Source organism: Leucopleurus acutus (assembly GCF_964270905.1).
Source record: "Leucopleurus acutus genome assembly, chromosome: 7".
Taxonomy (NCBI): Eukaryota; Metazoa; Chordata; class Mammalia; order Artiodactyla; family Delphinidae; genus Leucopleurus; species Leucopleurus acutus.
The window spans coordinates 81724008-81740082 of record NC_139150.1 but is presented as its reverse complement, the minus strand read 5'-3'; the positions used below and the strand labels follow the sequence as shown (position 1 = coordinate 81740082).

The following is a 16075-nucleotide window of genomic DNA, read 5'->3' as shown; positions in this document are numbered from 1 at the left end:
CAAATAGAACCTGTCGGTAGAGGGACTTAGCTCTCTGGTTCATTAGTCAATAACCTCTAATTGTGTTTCACACCAGCACTATTGTCCTTTCTGTGCTCTCCTACTTGGCCTGAGGCACTGGTTTACCTTCTCTCCAGAGTCAACACTTTGGGTGCAACAAGCAGAAAAATCAACTTGTACTGGCTGAAAAAACGAGGAATTTTGTTGGCATCCTTGGAAGTTCACACTTAGCGTGAGCTTCATGATTGATCATCTGGAAACACAAGCTCCACTTTCCTTGTAAATATTTTGGCTCCACCCAGGGTTACCTTCATCCCCAAGCTGGTTTCAGAATGGCTGCAGCAGTTCAAGGCCTCACGCCTTTATGTCACATCATCCAGAGAGAACGGAAAGTCTCTTCCATAAGCTCTTTCAGAAGAGTAAACAAGAGCCGTCCCAGAAAACATGGTCAATTGCTCCTTATGTGTCATTGGCCTAAACTAGGTCCTGTGTCCTTTCCTGAGCCAATCAGACAAGAGGGATGAGATTACACTTATACCAGCTGAGCTTGAGCCCCGGGGGTAAGGGTGGGTTATAGCTTCCTGAGGCTTATGGGCTTTGCGTCTACCTGTGTGTGTATGTATGTATTAGGTGTGTGCACACATATGTGCATACCTGAACAAAATCTGGGTTCTATTAAGAAAGGCAAAGGGGTGAATGGATGCTGGGCAATTAACCAATGACGTCTATGATAATGTGGTTTGTATTTTATAAAACTGCGTCTCTCTAGGTCTGCTGTGGTGGTTGATAACCCAGTGCTTCTTCCTGCCAATGTCCAAATTCTAGTAATTGGGGCACTTGATACTGTTCCCAAATCCTCATGTTGTTGTTTTTCTTCTGTCTCCGCATAGAGAATAGGGGTCAGATAGGCAAGTTGAGTTCCTACAACTGCTTGGGCACTGTGTTGGACCTGGGTTTGACACACTTACAAACAAACTTAACTTTTCTGAGTCCCTTTAAAAAATCTGTAACACGGGGAGGACATGAATTACCTCAGTGTGTTATCCAGAGATTAAATGCAAGTATGTAACACGGTTCTTGGTGTACCGTGTTTAATATAAAGTAATTATCATTATTATGTTGAAACCTTCATTCCTGAAGTTACCTTTTCAAACTCTTAAGTGTTGGTTTATAGCAACACATTAATTATGTTGGGGGTTGGTACTCTCTTCTTCATTTAACCAATATCTAAAAGGTATGAAAATGTCTTGAATATATATATATGTATATGTATATATGTATGTATAACTGAATCACTTTGCTGTACACCTGAAACTAACACAACACTATAAATCAACTATATTTCAATAAAAGTTTTTTAAATTTTTACATAAAAAAGGAATACTTCCAGCCAAACAAACAAACATCTTGACCTAGTGTTTTAGGAATTAAGGATTAAAATCTGCCATACGTTTTCAATGAAGACAAGCCACGGCTGACTTGGCCAGTTGACTTTGCTTGTTCTTTCTCTTTAAGCACAAATTTATTGTTATTTTAGCTTTGCCATTGAACCAGGGAGTTGAAGTAAATGAATTACCAGCAATTGGCTGCCAGAGGAGTTAAGCAAAAACAATGAGCTCTTTGTCTCTTTGTTCACTTTCTCACCCACACAGGCCAGTTCTGGGAGGTCAACGCTATTCCTCTTAACTTCTTTATATCTTGATCTGTGAAACTGGAGACAAAGACTTAAGATGACGATAATTCTTAATAGTATTAATAATGGCATCTTACATTGGTATCGTGCTTTGCAGTTTGCAAAAATGCTTTCACATTTTACAAACCACGGGGTTTTAAGGTCTGTGAGATTATAAATTGTGTTTTGCTCACTCTTTTTCTCTAATTCCTGTCCCAATGCCTGCTGTATAATATATGCTTAACAAATATGTGAATGAGCCTCAAAATGGGGTAGAATTGGAAGTTATCATTGTTATTCCCCTTTCATACAAGAAGCAACTAAGCCTCAGAGATTTCATGACTTGCTTAAGGCTTTCTAATACATGCTTTGGGGTGGGGAGGAGAGATGGGATTTTCTGAAAAATAGTCTGTTTTGTGATTACACAAATTAGGTTCCTTTCCAGTCTGTGGGAGAGAACGCTGAGAGAATGTGGAATTATTGCAAGGAGTTCAGGGATCCACACGCATACCAAGAATTGTCCACAAAAACTGGACAAAGACGATGGAGAGAGGGCCTAGCCCCCTTCATACTTCGAGGTTTCTGGGGTAGAGAAATCCCAAACCAAACCCTCATACATGGCAGCCTAGTTTATATCAGCACATCAAACTGTCTGTGGTGAGAAACTAGAACTAGATCTTGTTCCCCCAATCTGACTTGGACTAATACTTGTAGAAAACACAATAAAATAAATTACTCTTAATTTCTCCACTTATGAAAGACTGGTAACAAAGATTTTACATTCCAGCACTGTCCACAGACCACACCTTGGCTAGATTGGTTTAGATTTTTAACACATTAAAAATATTACAACTATATTTACAATATTTTAGTATAGTCTTTATAAAAATATCAATTCAGGGCTTCCCTGGTGGCACAGTGGTTGAGAGTCTGCCTCCCGATGCAGGGGACACGGGTTTGTGCCCCCGTCTGGGAAGATCCCACATACCGCGGAGCGGCTGGGCCCGTGAGCCATGGCCGCTGAGCTTGCGCCTCCGGAGCCTGTGCTCCGCAAGGGGAGAGGCCACAACAGTGAGAGGTCCGCGTACCGCAAAAAAAAAAAAAAAAAAAAGTCAATTCACTGCACTATAGGTGGTGAGAGCCAGTATTGGGACACCAGTTTAACTATGTATGGTGAACAAATTATTCTTTCAGCTCTGAGATTGTATAACCTCATTTAGAGATGGCATCAAAAGTCTATATTTCTGGAATCTAAAAAAAAAAAAAAGTTTATGAAGAACCTAGGGGCAGGACGGGAATACAGAGGCAGACCTACTAGAGGATGGACTTGAGGACATGGGGAGGTGGAAGGGTAAGCTGGGACAAAGTGAGAGAGTGGCATGGACATATATACACTACCAAATGTAAAATAGATAGCTAGTGGGAAGCAGCCACATAGCACAGGGATATCAGCTCGGTGCTTTGGGACCACCTAGAGGGGTGGGATAGGGAGGGTGGGAGGGAGGGAGACACAAAAGGGAAGAGATATGGGATATATGTGTATGTATAACTGATTCACTTTGTTAAACAGCAGAAACTAACACACCATTGTAAAGCAATTATACTGCAATAAAGATGTTTAAAAGAAGAAGTCTATACTTCAGGCACTTTCTTGAGGCATAACATCCAGCTGACCCCTGTAGGAGGCCCTGCTCACACATTTGTGCCCTATTGTTTTCCACATGTGTGAAATGCTGTTGTGATTGATAAAACACAACTTGGGTAACAGCTCTAAGGAAGTTATATTAGCTATTTGATTTTTCTTCCCTCTTCAGTTGGTACTGGAAATATAACTAATATCTTGTCGGAGAATCAACAAAATTTTGACATTAAAAAGAAGTCCTTATACTTGAAATCTTTGGTTAGCACTTCTCCGTGTAGACCTTGATGGATTAGGGTGAAGGTTGGCTAATTGTACTAAGTTTGAGGAGTCTCTAACACGAGGACTGTGTTGTCTTACCTGAGGCTCACTGTTGGTTTCCAGAACCCAAGTTTTTCATGAGAGAAAGCAGTGCCCCATTTATTCATTCGATCACACTCAGTGTGCCAGGTACTGGCTTAGGTAGCAGGATAGGGTGTGAACAATGGCCTCTCCCCTCAGAAACACCAGGAGGAAGTGAGTGGAGGGTTTGGGTTAGTTCAACAGAGTTCCAGCAGTGGGAGGTAGGGGGAAGAACCAGTGCTCACCCCCAAGCTCCTTCCCTGAAGTGAGATGTGTGAGGCTGGCAGCTGGATTCTGCACCCTCACATAACATACCTGAACAAACTCTTTCAGCTCTTGGTACTGGGCCTGGGTGGCCTTTTGTTTAGTGCAAGAGCTGGGCTTAATGCACAGAAATGATAATGATAGGTACTTACATGACTTAAGAACATTGTCCAGCTCTCCAGGCAGGAGTGGAACAGAGCAGAACGTGAGGCTGTAAACTGGCTTCCTTGGCACGAAGCAGCGACATAGAGCATCTCGAGATGGTGAGGTTGGCTGGCAGCCTGCAGATTCAGGGGCAGTTTGTGTTCTCTAGACTGGAAAAAACCTTTGATTTTTCTGAGTTGAGGAATGGACAGTTCTCACGGGAAAATGGGCATTTTTCCTAGTGGGCTCTGGAGACAGGTACAATTTTTGCACTTTTCCCATGTTTGGGAAAATTCCTCTAGACCAGTGCTTCTCAAACTTGCATGAGCATATGAATAACTGAGGGAAATGCAGGTTAGGTTAGGTTGGTCTGGGACAGTGCCTGAAATTCTGTGTTTCCAACAAGCTCCCTCCCAGGTGATGCTGAATTTGCTACAGTATTGCTGGACTGAGGGTGGTGCTCTGAGGAGCAGAGATCTGGAACCCACCTGGTGGCCTGGACCCATGGGAACTGGCCTCACCTGCTTTTGCAGAAGGCATTGACCCCTGTTTCAGACGCAGTTGTATTATCCAGTCATTACATTGTCTGCTGTGGTATTTCCTTCTCTCAAGGATCTTAGGTAGTCTGAGATATTGCTGTAGAGTATATATTGGTTGCTGTGTTTAATCATTAAAAAAAATAATCTTTGTTGTGCATCAGAGTACTACATCTTCTTCAGGGCACAGTAGCTGTCATACACAATCAAGGTCCCACGTCATTACAAGGCATTGCCTTAACCCCACATGTCTTGTTTGTCTCGCATATGTTGGGGGTAGTCCACCATAGTAAATTCTGCTTTGGAGAACTCGGCAATCCAATCATAAAATGATGAACTCACGTGTTATGTTCAGTGATTTGATCCTGCAGCAGCCTCTCAGATGGATGGGTTGCAGAATAAATCTATGAAAGGAACTATATCCATTGATTATATTCTGGGCATTGAATTTAGCTGTCATCAGATACAGCTTGTCGTTTGAGCCTTCTGGGTTAAAAACAATTACAGAAATCTAAAAACAAGTTCCATTTTGATGTTTTGTTCCCTGTGAGCTACGTCAAATGGGTTCTTTTATAAAGAAAGTAAAGGTTCGAAGCTCATCCAAAATTATACTCAAAAGTGATTTCAGGGAAATGGAGGCTTCATATCACAGTATGTGCTTATAAGCCCCAGTCCTTTGTTCAGCGCGGTGCATCCCAGGCCAGCGTCAACTCCCCAAGCTGGTGGTAGTGGTTTCTAAAGAAAAGATAATCAGGTAGCATAGACCAAACTGATCTTCCAAAATTATTTTTAGTGGATTGGAAGAGTGGCTTCACTTAATGTCTCTGATTTCTTCATTTATTTTTGTAGGTCACATTCCATCCCTAAAACATTCCGTGGGTCTGTCAGCAACTTTGATTGAAGCAGAAAGTTATCAAATGTCCTGATGAGGGCTTGGAAGGGTCTTTGCTCTTAAGGAGTTTTGTTGTAATGGTATTTATCTTAATCAGATTTGGCTAATACTTCTCTTACTCATAGAGTTTTAGAAGGAAAAATAATCTAGCCAACTTAGAAATCTAGTCCAACCAACTCATTTTACCGATGTGGAAACAGCTGGGGAGTTTGCTCAAGGTCACCCAGACCTGTCTCTGAATCCCAGTCCTGGACTCCCCGCCCCAGTCTACCTCAGTGCCTTTCTATGTTGATTTATGGGTGTGATATGGAGGCTGTGAGGCCTGAGGCAGCAAGTTTTCCACCTTTCCTGGTGGGAGTTGGGGTGTTCTATCTGATGCATTCATTGCATTTCCATACCATCCAGACCCTGTGTTCTAGCAGAGTCACAGTACATTAACCAATGTTCCAGAGAGGCAAAGTGGCATGGAGCCTGGATTCTATAGCCTGGTGACCTGGATCAGATCCTGCTTTGCTCCATACATGTTGTGTGACTTTGGGTAAAGCCACTGAGCCTCTCTTCAGATATAAAATGGGACCTTCCTTGCAGGATTGTTGTGAGGACTGAATGAGCAGTTAGAGCAAGCAGCCAGGTGCATTGTGTTTGGAGTCGTGTGTGGTTTTACAAACTGTGGATCTCTACTAGGTACTGAGTTGTGAAATCAGTGTTCTGAATCATAAATAGCATTAGAAAAATTAAATGGCATACGCTAGGATAAAATAGAACATAGTAGAGTGTGTTGCACCTAGGCAGGGTATTGTTTGGTATCCTTTTGGTTCCCCTTTTTGGTGTTCCTTTGGTTTTGTGTGTGTGTGTGTGTGTGTGTGTGTGTGTGTGTGTGTGTAATGGCTTACAGTATAAAATGAATTTCTCACTGTGGATTGCAGTTAAGAGTTTGGAAGCTCCTGCTCCAGAGAGCAGGGTGAGTGAATCCATCTGTCTTAGCACAGACGTATTAGAGTGAATGAGGCACATTTTAGACATCAATGTACAAGGCAAACTCTGGCTGAAACATAAATGTGCTTCTTTTGCAGAGGGAGACCAAAGGGCAGTTTCTTATTGACCACATCTGCAACTACTACAGCTTGCTGGAGAAGGACTACTTCGGCATTCGTTTTGTGGACCCAGAGAAGCAGCGGGTAAGAGCTGACCACTATCTGGACCCATTTTGGGGGGGGTCACTCAGGCTTTGGGGTGCTGAATAGGTTCTTCTCAGAGCAATTGTGGTGCACTTGTTCTCATGGTTATTGACCACATGAAACTTACCAGCCTGGGTATGTGTTTGCGCACGCACGTGTGTGTATGTGTGTGTGTGTGTGTGTGTGTGTGTGTGTGTAGTCATGTATAAGAATCTGGCACTGTTCCCACTGGACTGAACGAGATGGGGGAAGGGAAACGTAACATCAGGGCTTTCCAGAAAGCTGCTCCCACCTGGTTGAAGAGAGAATGTTCTTGTGCCCTTTGAACCCAGAGTTTGCCAAAGCTTCTCAAACAGTGGCTACATAAAATCTCATTACAGAGAAAATCCACCCCTCACTATAAAAAATTACTGGTAGAGAGAGGAACAAGCGGGTGACTGTTTTAATGGCATGAGGTTTTCTTTTGGGGATGATGAAAATGTTTGAAACGATATAGGTGATAGATGTACAACATTGTGAGTGTACTAAATGCCACTGAAGTGTACACTTTAAAATGGTTAATTTTTTTTTTATAAATTTATTTATTTATTTAGGCTGTGTTGGGTCTTCATTTCTGTGTGAGGGCTTTCTCTAGTTGCGGCGAGCAGGGACCACTCTTCATCGCGGTGCGCGGGCCTCTCATTGTCGCGGCCTCTCGTGTTGCGGAGCACAAGCTTCAGCTGCGCAGGCTCAGTAGCTGTGGCTCACGGGCCGAGTTGCTCCACGGCGTGTAGGATCTTCCCAGACCAGGGCTCGAACCCATGTCCCCTGCATTGGCAGGCAGATTCTCAACCACTGCGCCACCAGGGAAGCCCTAAAATGGTTAATTTTATGTTAATTTTACGTCATTTTTTTAAAAAGCTTTGGCAGATGATGGGTTAAGATAGTTTGCAAGCTGCTCCTTGGGCACCACTAAATTTGACAGCCTCCATTGTATTCCTGCTCCTGGACACACCTATCCTTCCTGGTCTCTGTTGATGCATAAGAGTGAGCAGCGGAGTCTTGGCTTTTGAGCCAGTGTACCAGCCTAAGAGTGTTCGGGTATGGCATGTGCTGAACTCACAGTGATGTGTGTCCCTCACATCAAAAGACCCCAGGAATCTCCATCCCAGCTCCTACCACCTAGGGTTTCTCATTCCTCAACCCTACTGTGGGTCCCAGCTATGGGTTAAAAGGCCCTGTACCTGCTCCAGCCTGTGTTTCTTACCCTGCCCTACTGACAAGCAGGGCAAAGTGTGAAGGGGTTAGCTGGGGATGACTGCCTTCTTTAATTTGCTCTCCTCCTTACCAGTGTCTCTGGTCATCTTGCTGTCCCCTTTTCCCCTCCTCACAACCCCACCTGGTTCTTGGTTTTGTATTTACTGACTAATACAATGAGGGAGAGACTCACAGAGTGTATTTTTGTAAAGGAGGAGGATGTTGAAGGAATAGATTAATCTTCTGAAACATGGAGAATCTTATTGACCTCTCAGTAGGACCTAATCCTCTATAAAGGGATATAATGCAGTGGCTCAGAAGAAGGAGATTTGGGTTTCCTGTAGCACTCGAGGAAGCCTTGAATGGGCCAAGCATTTATCTGAATGAGAGGAAGTTAGCAGGACACTATGAGGATGTAGAGCTGACATGAGGTCACGGAGGGAATTTGCGTGGTGTTTACTACTGAGTAACAATGATTCCCAGACCTGGCCCTGCAACTAAGTCAGTTTAGGTATTTGCTAGAAATGCTTAGTGTGGACCTTATTCTAGACCTCCTGAATCAGAATTCCTGGGGCTAGGGTCAGGAAGATGTATTTTAAGACATCTTGATTCTAATTTTGATGCATTCATCCCAGCTTTGTCTCCTGACTGGTTTGGGGGACCATGGCATAAAGATGTTTATAGACATAATTTCTTATGGCCTATGAATATCTTACCCTTGTATGGAGGGAGAAACAGGCTCAAAAACATTGTTACTTGCCCAAGGTCCCACAGGTAGTAAGTGATGCAGTGAGTATTTGAATTTAGAATTATGGTTCAGAGTCCCCATGGCCCAACAGGCTCTGTGAACTATATTAGTCATCTAAGCACGACTGAAAATAGATTATTTTTGTGCAAAACTCTAAAAAGCCACCTGCAGAAGTAACTCTGGCTACCATTAGTTGAGCATTTATTATATGCCAGAGATTTTATCGTATGATCTTTAGTGTTCCCCAGAACACTTCAAGGAAGGGGAAACTGAGGCACAGAGAGGGTCAGTGGCTTGCCTATGGCTAGTAATTATAAGAGGAAGGATGGACTCTGAACCCATACTCTTTCCATTTCATCTCTCAGATGAAAATTTGAAACATAGCCTAGACTAGGGATCTGTAAACCCTTTCCGTAAAGGGCTAGATAGACAATATTTGCACCTTTGCAACTCAAAAAACTTCTGTTGTAATTACTCAATTACTAATTTCTAGTGGAAAGTGGCCATAGACAATACCTAAATTAACGGATGTGTCTGTGTTCCAATAAAACTTTTTTCCAGGGCTTCCCTGGTGGCGCAGTGGTTGAGAGTCCGCCTGCCGATGCAGGGGACATGGGTTCGTGCCCCAGTCTGGGAAGATCCCACATGCCACGGGGCGGCTAGGCCCGTGAGCCATGGCCGCTGAGCCTGTGCGTCCAGAGCCTGTGCTCCGCAATGGGAGAGGCCACAACAGTGAGAGGTCCGTGTACCGCAAAACAAACAAACAAAAAACAAAACTTTTTTCCAGTGAAAGTATTTCACAAAAATAGGCAGTCGGCCATAGTTTGCTGACCCTTAGTCTACACAATAGCTGGACACCATTTAAATGCATAAGCCATTTTCATTCCTCTTGACCCTCTCGTTGGGGAGATACTGGATAAAATATTAAGCAAAGTCTTTAGAATTAGAATCAGGGGTATCAATATGAACCCATGTTTTTTAATATACATAGATAAATACAGAAATAAATATAAGGGGTGTGTGTGTGTGAGTGTATGTGTATTAGGGTGGGGGGTTAGTAAGTATACATATATTTCCAAGTCCCACCTGCTGAGATGACTTAGAGGCAATGACACCACTGTAGTAATAAGTACACCTAGCCTTCAGATCTTGGTTTCAAATACCATCCTCTGATAAAAGGAAGAAGGGCTCCTTGCAGAAAAGGCTGATTCTTGGGCTGGAGTAGTGAAATCACAGGGTGAGCTTGGAGCATCTTGTGGCACCAGGAAGTAAAAAATTACTCAGAAAACAAAATGTAGGGCACTAGGAAAGGCACAGCGCCAATGTGAAAGAACTGCCAATGACCAAAAGTGGAACAATTGGAGTTCAAAAACAAGTGACAGGGGGCTTCCCTGGTGGCATAGTGGATAAGAATCCTCCTGCCAATTCAGGGGACATGGGTTCTAGCCCTGGTCCGGGAAACTCCCAAATGCCACGGAGCAACTAAGCCCATGCCCCACAACTACTAAGCCTGCGCTCTAGAGCCTGTGAGCCACAACTACTGAGCCCGTGTGCCACAACTACTGAAGCCTGTGTGCCTAGAGCCTGTGCTCTGCAACAAGAGAAGCCACTGCAACGAGAAGCCCACGCACTGCAACGAAGAGTAGCCTCCACTCGTTGCAAATAGAGAAAGCCCACGCACAGCAACAAAGACCCAATGCAGCCAAAATTAATTAATTAATTAAAAAAATAACAATAGCATTGGATTATAATCCATAGAATGAAATAAATATCAATGAGACTATACTGATATAAATAAATAACTGCATGAATAAATAAAAGGGGGAGAAGAGGCAGCTCTTCCTTACAGAAGAGTTCCAATTAATTATTGTAGGGGGAATGAGAGAAATAGAAATCTCTATTTCTAGAGATTAGAGCGCCAAATAATTAGAGCGCCAAAATAATAATTGTTGTGGGCAAGATCGATCAATGAATGCTAAAATTAATGGGCAACAGTTTGAGGAGAAGCAGGATATTTGCACGGTCTCAGGGAATCCTCTTCCCTCCTGCCCTGAGCCCGGTATTTTTTTTTTAATGTTTTTTGTTTGTTTGTTTGTTTTATTTTTGGCTGCCTTGGGTCTTTGTTGCTGCGTGCGGGCTTTCTCTAGTTGCGGGGAGCAGGGGCTACTCTTTGTTGTGGTGTGCGGGCTTCTCGTTTCAGTGGCTTCTCTTGTTGCAGAGCACAGGCTCTAGGCACATGGGCTTCAGTAGTTGTGGCACACGGGCTTCAGTAGTTGTGGCACACGGGCTTAGTTGCTCCGCAGCATTTGGGATCGTCCCGGACCAGGGCTCGAACCCGTGTCCCCTGCATTGGCAGGTGGATTCTTAACCACTGCACCACGAGGGAAGCCCGAGCCTTGTATTTTTAAATTATTGAAACAAGGGGAAAAAGAATAACTTTATAGTGGAAAGACTTGGCAGACACCACTTTAACAAAGCGATCAGGGTTAATATCAGCAATAAAAAGAAATACCACTGTCATGGACTCCCCCATACCATGCACTGAGAAGGCACTCTGTCTCTGTGGTGTCCTTCGCAACAATGTATAACCTCATTCAAATCTGGAGGGAACATCAGACAAACTAAAGGGAGAGACATTCTCCAAAACAACTTACCAATACTCTTCAAAGCTGTTCAGGTCATGAAGGACAAGAAAAGATTGGGGAACTCTCACAGATTAGAGAGATGCATCAACTAAGATAATATGGAATCCTGGATTGGATGCTGGAACAGAGAAAAGCGTAGTAGTTGGGAAAACTGGTGAATTCCAGATGAAGTCTGTAGTTTAGTTAATAGTATTGGGTTAATATTAGTTTCTTAATTTTGATAATTGCTCATGGCTATATAAGATGCTAATACTAAGGTAGATGAGTTGTTATGCTATTTTTGCAACTTTTCTGTATGTCTAAAATTATTTTTTTAACTTAAGCCTCTGGGTTGATATGCTTCATTGTTCTTTATATTTTGACTTGGTTTACCTTAATTTTTAGTGTCCAGACTCAGGTAGTAGATTAGTGGAAAAAGTAAGGGCCGCTCCAAAACAAAACCATCTTCTCTGATGTATTCACTAAATTGCGTAGAGGGCTGCCTGAATAGTTCTGTTTTCCCCTGCAATATAGCCATTATAGCCTTTTGATTTTGAAGATACAGTGTGAGTGTAACTTCCACATGGATTGCAAAGTAGTTGCTGTACAAAACTGTACGGACTTTGTACTCAGAAAGAGGCTTAGACTTTGTACTCATAACGATGCTTGGACTTTGTACTCAGAAGGATGCAAATTAAATCCCATCTCTGCTGGTTAGAAAGCTATGTGATCTTGACCAAGTTATTGAGCTTCTCTGAGCCTTTGTCCTGATTGTTAATATTGATAACAGTACCTACATGTAAGGTTGATATGGGAATTAGAGATAAGCTATGTAAATGCTTAACAATGGTATACATGGAGTAGATGTCATGTGTTATTTTTATTATTAATTGTTATTATTACTTTTACTATGTATTAGCTAGGTCTAGGTGAGACAGTTGCAGGAGGAAATACAGCCATGATTGGCAAGTCTAAAACCTAGAAATGTTCACAATAACTTCTTTTAAAGGCCATTATTATGATCTTTGGGGAGAGAAGAGGGAGGAAGTGAACCTTGGATAATTATTGGGTTGGCCAAAAAGTTCATTTGGGTTTTTCTGTGGAAAACCCAAAAAAAACCTGAACCCGATTTAAAAAAAGGTCTCAAAGACACAACAATATGCTGACGTGAGAGTTTTAAGCAGAGATTAATTGACAAGCATTGGTTTGTTTTTTGTTTTTGTTTTGTTTTGTTTTACCAGCTTGTGTACTTTTTCTCAATGGAAAATAAAACAATGAATTATTTGGATAGAAAGCTAATCAAGAAAAAAAGTCAAGTTAGTTAGAAAGCCCGAAGTGGAACTTACCTCTGCTGTGGGAGTTGGTGGTTTGCCTACAACTCTTCACAATTTGATTTATGGTACACCATTGTGGAATATTAAATATTTAACACTGTTACATTTGGAATACCATATGTTTGACAAGATGTCTCATGCCCCATATGCTGTGAGAGTGGTGAGGACTGAGTCAGTAAATGATGACTATCTTTTGCTATTTTAATAGCAAGGGCCCAGAATTTCCATTATTTTAAAAATTTGATGTAGGATGGGACAGATTGAATACTGGTCAATAAAAGTCCTCTTGAATTTCCACCACATTTATCTTCTGAAGAACTCATATAATCTTAGTTGCCTAAGATTAGGGAAAAGGTGGGTAGTATCCTCCTCATTTTATTGGGAGAGAAGCTGGGACTACAAGTTTAGAAGACTTGGAAGAAATAATTCCAGAAGAAAAAGATCTTACTTGGCTTGTCCAGATATTTTTTCTTAAATGTAGCATAATCTTTCTACCACTTCTGCTCAGGTGCTAGGGTAACTTCCCTTTGGAAAGATGAAGTTTTGAAATAATTAGTTGGGTTTCATAATTCTACTTTCTATGGCTACGGTTTGAGATGTCCACTGCCCTGGTTTCCCTTCTTATTCTTCCACATTTCCCTCTTTCCCAAACCAAGCTAGGGAAGTCACCCCCAGTGCCTTAGAACTGAGGAAGTACCCCAACCCTAGCCAGCCAGTGGAGGAATTATACCAGGACTTGGTTTATAGACTTCAGGGAGATTGAACCCAGTGCTTTTGATTTTTAACTTCCCTATCTCTAAGCATCTGTTTAACCCACTTACATGACTGTCATTGACTTTTCTACCTTAAGGGCTATTCTGACTCATACCCAAAGACAACAAATTTAGTTTGGAAATCCACACCCCTGGGGCAATCTCTGTAAGCACCCTTGTTTTAGGGCGTTCTGTGTCATGTGACTGCCAGACGTCCTTTCTGATAGGATGACCTGGGAAATCATGGATGCAAGGACATGCTGAACACGAATGCCTCCTCCCTTCAAATACAATTGCAGCCCTGAGGTTTTTATGTTGGCAGCCAGAAAGAACAAGTGAGCCTATCAGTGAGTCTTGTTAATAATGGGAAAAGACCTTGCCTATGTTAGAGCAATTTGCTTTTTCTGGAAGCAGCTTTGGGGAGGACATGGAATGGAAGAAAACAGGCCCAGTGATTTGAAGTTTCACTCTGGGGATGGTGCCAGGAAGCTAGACAGCATTATGTCCCACCAGCTGCTCCTGCTTTGAAAGGCTACTTCCTGGGGAAATTGCTTCATAGATGCTTGAAACTAGGAATGAGAGTGGTATCTGAGATCTAGGGCAACCCTGCACTAAAGAGGAGGGCTGTATTGCTGCCTCAAGTCACTGCTCATGAATTTGCTTAATGAGTCCTCTTTTACTTTTGAGTCTCAGGGGTACTAAATATTAAGAGTACTTGAATGTCTATTTTGGGAGGGGTATGGACAAGTAACTTGGCTTTCCAGGAAAAGACTTTGGGTACTCAAGTTACAAGGAACACAGCACTATCATAACAGCTTGAAAACTGGATATATTGTGTAGTGGTTCAATTGTGGTCCAAGGTATTAACACTGACAGATTTGGGGAAATTGTCATATTCTTTCAGAAGAAAGCAGAACTTGGTGTTTAACTAAAATTATTGCTCATCATTGACTCTATCTACACCTGATGTCCTCTCCTGGGAAGGAATGGGATGCATGATAAAGACAGGTTGCAATCTGGAAGTCACTTAGCCAATTGAGGTGTTATAATTTTAGTGGTGGGGAGGAGCAAACTCATGAACTGGTTATCTTGTTCAGGTCAAAAGGCAAACATAAGGAAGAACTTCTGGGAATATGGCAGAGTAGGAAGACCCTGAGCTCACCTTCTTCCATGGGCATACCAAAATTACAACTGTTTACAGGGCAGCTATCTATGAAAACAACCTGAAGACTAGGAGAAAAGATCTTCCACAACTAAAGATACAAAGAAAGAACCATAACATGACAGGTAGGAGGGGTGGAGACACAGTATGGTCACACACCTGGAAAGTGACCCACAAACAGGAGGATAGTCACAATTGCAGAGGTTTTCTCCATGAAGTGAGGAGCCTGAGGCCCACATCAGGCTGCCCAGCCTGGGGGTCCTGCACCAGGAAGATGGGCCCCCAGAACATCTGTCCTTGAAGACAAGCAGGGCTTGCATATGGGAGAGCCAGAGGGATGTAGGAAACAGATTCTGCTCTTAAAGGGTGCACACAAAATCTCATACACTCCAAGTCCCAGTGAAGAGGCAGTCATTTGAAAGGATCCTGGGTCAGACCCCCTTGGTGATATTGGAGAGCCTCCTGGAGAGGCAGGAGGCAATTGGGACTCCTGCTAGGGACATAGACACTGGCAGCAGCGATTTTGGAGAACTCATTCTATCACAAGGACACTGATAGAATGGTGAGAAATGTAACCAACCTTAGGCAAAATGCAGACAGAGGAATATGTTCCAAATGAAGGGATAAGACAAAACCCCAGAAGAAGAACTAAGCAAAGTAGAGATAAGCAATCTACCTGAAAAAGAATTCAAGTTAATGATCACAAAGATGATCATAAAGATGCTCAACAAACTTGAGAGAAGAAAATATAAACACAGTGAGAAACTTAACGGAGTTAGAAAATATAAAGAACCACAAAAAATCTAAAGAACACAATAACTAAAAAAATAAACTAGAAAGAATTGACAGTAGATTAGATGGTACAGGGGAACAGACCAGTGAGCTGTAAGATAAAGTAGTGGAAATCACCCAAGCTGAACAGAAAAAAAAAAAGAAAAAGAATTTTAAAAAATGAGGATAGTTTAAGAGATCTCTGGGACAGCATCAAGCATATTAATATTTGTATTTTAGGGGTCCCAGATGGATAAGAGAGAAAGGGTCAGAAAATTTATTTGAAGAAAAAATAGCTGAAAATTTCCATAATGTGGGAAAGAAAAAAGACATTTCGGTCCAGAAATCACGAAGAGCCCCCCAAAAGAAACCCAAAGAATTCCACACCAATACACATTATCTTTAACTTTTGCCATTTTAATTATAAAAAGAGAATCTTAAAAGCAGCAAGAGAAAAGCAACTAGTTGTGTACAAGGGAACTCCCATAAGACTATGAGCTGACTTTTTGGCAGAAATTTTGCAGGCCAAAAGGGAGTGGCATGATATATTCAAAGTGCTGAAAGAAAAGAACCTACAGCCAAGAATGGTCTACCCAGCAAGGTTCTTATTCAAATTTGAAGAAGAGACAAAGAGTTTTACAGACAGGCAAAAACTAAGAGTTCAGCAACACTAAACTGGCATTATGAGAAATGTTAAAGGGACTTTTCTAAGCAGATAAGACCACAACTAGAAATATGAAAGGAGAAATCTCATAAGTAAAGACAAACATGTAGTATAGGT

The 16075-nt window shown here is 42.1% G+C and overlaps 1 protein-coding gene across 1 annotated transcript in view; it reads left to right on the top strand.

Annotated features, from left to right (window-relative positions):
- FRMD3 (FERM domain containing 3) overlaps positions 1 to 16075 on the top strand; it is a gene marked incomplete at its 5' end in the record, with an annotated part of 311556 nt that overhangs the window by 150002 nt on the left and 145479 nt on the right. The window contains one exon of the mRNA XM_082843148.1: positions 6563 to 6667. Coding sequence (XP_082699274.1) covers positions 6563 to 6667 — 105 coding nt within the window. The remainder of the gene's footprint in view (positions 1 to 6562; positions 6668 to 16075) is intronic.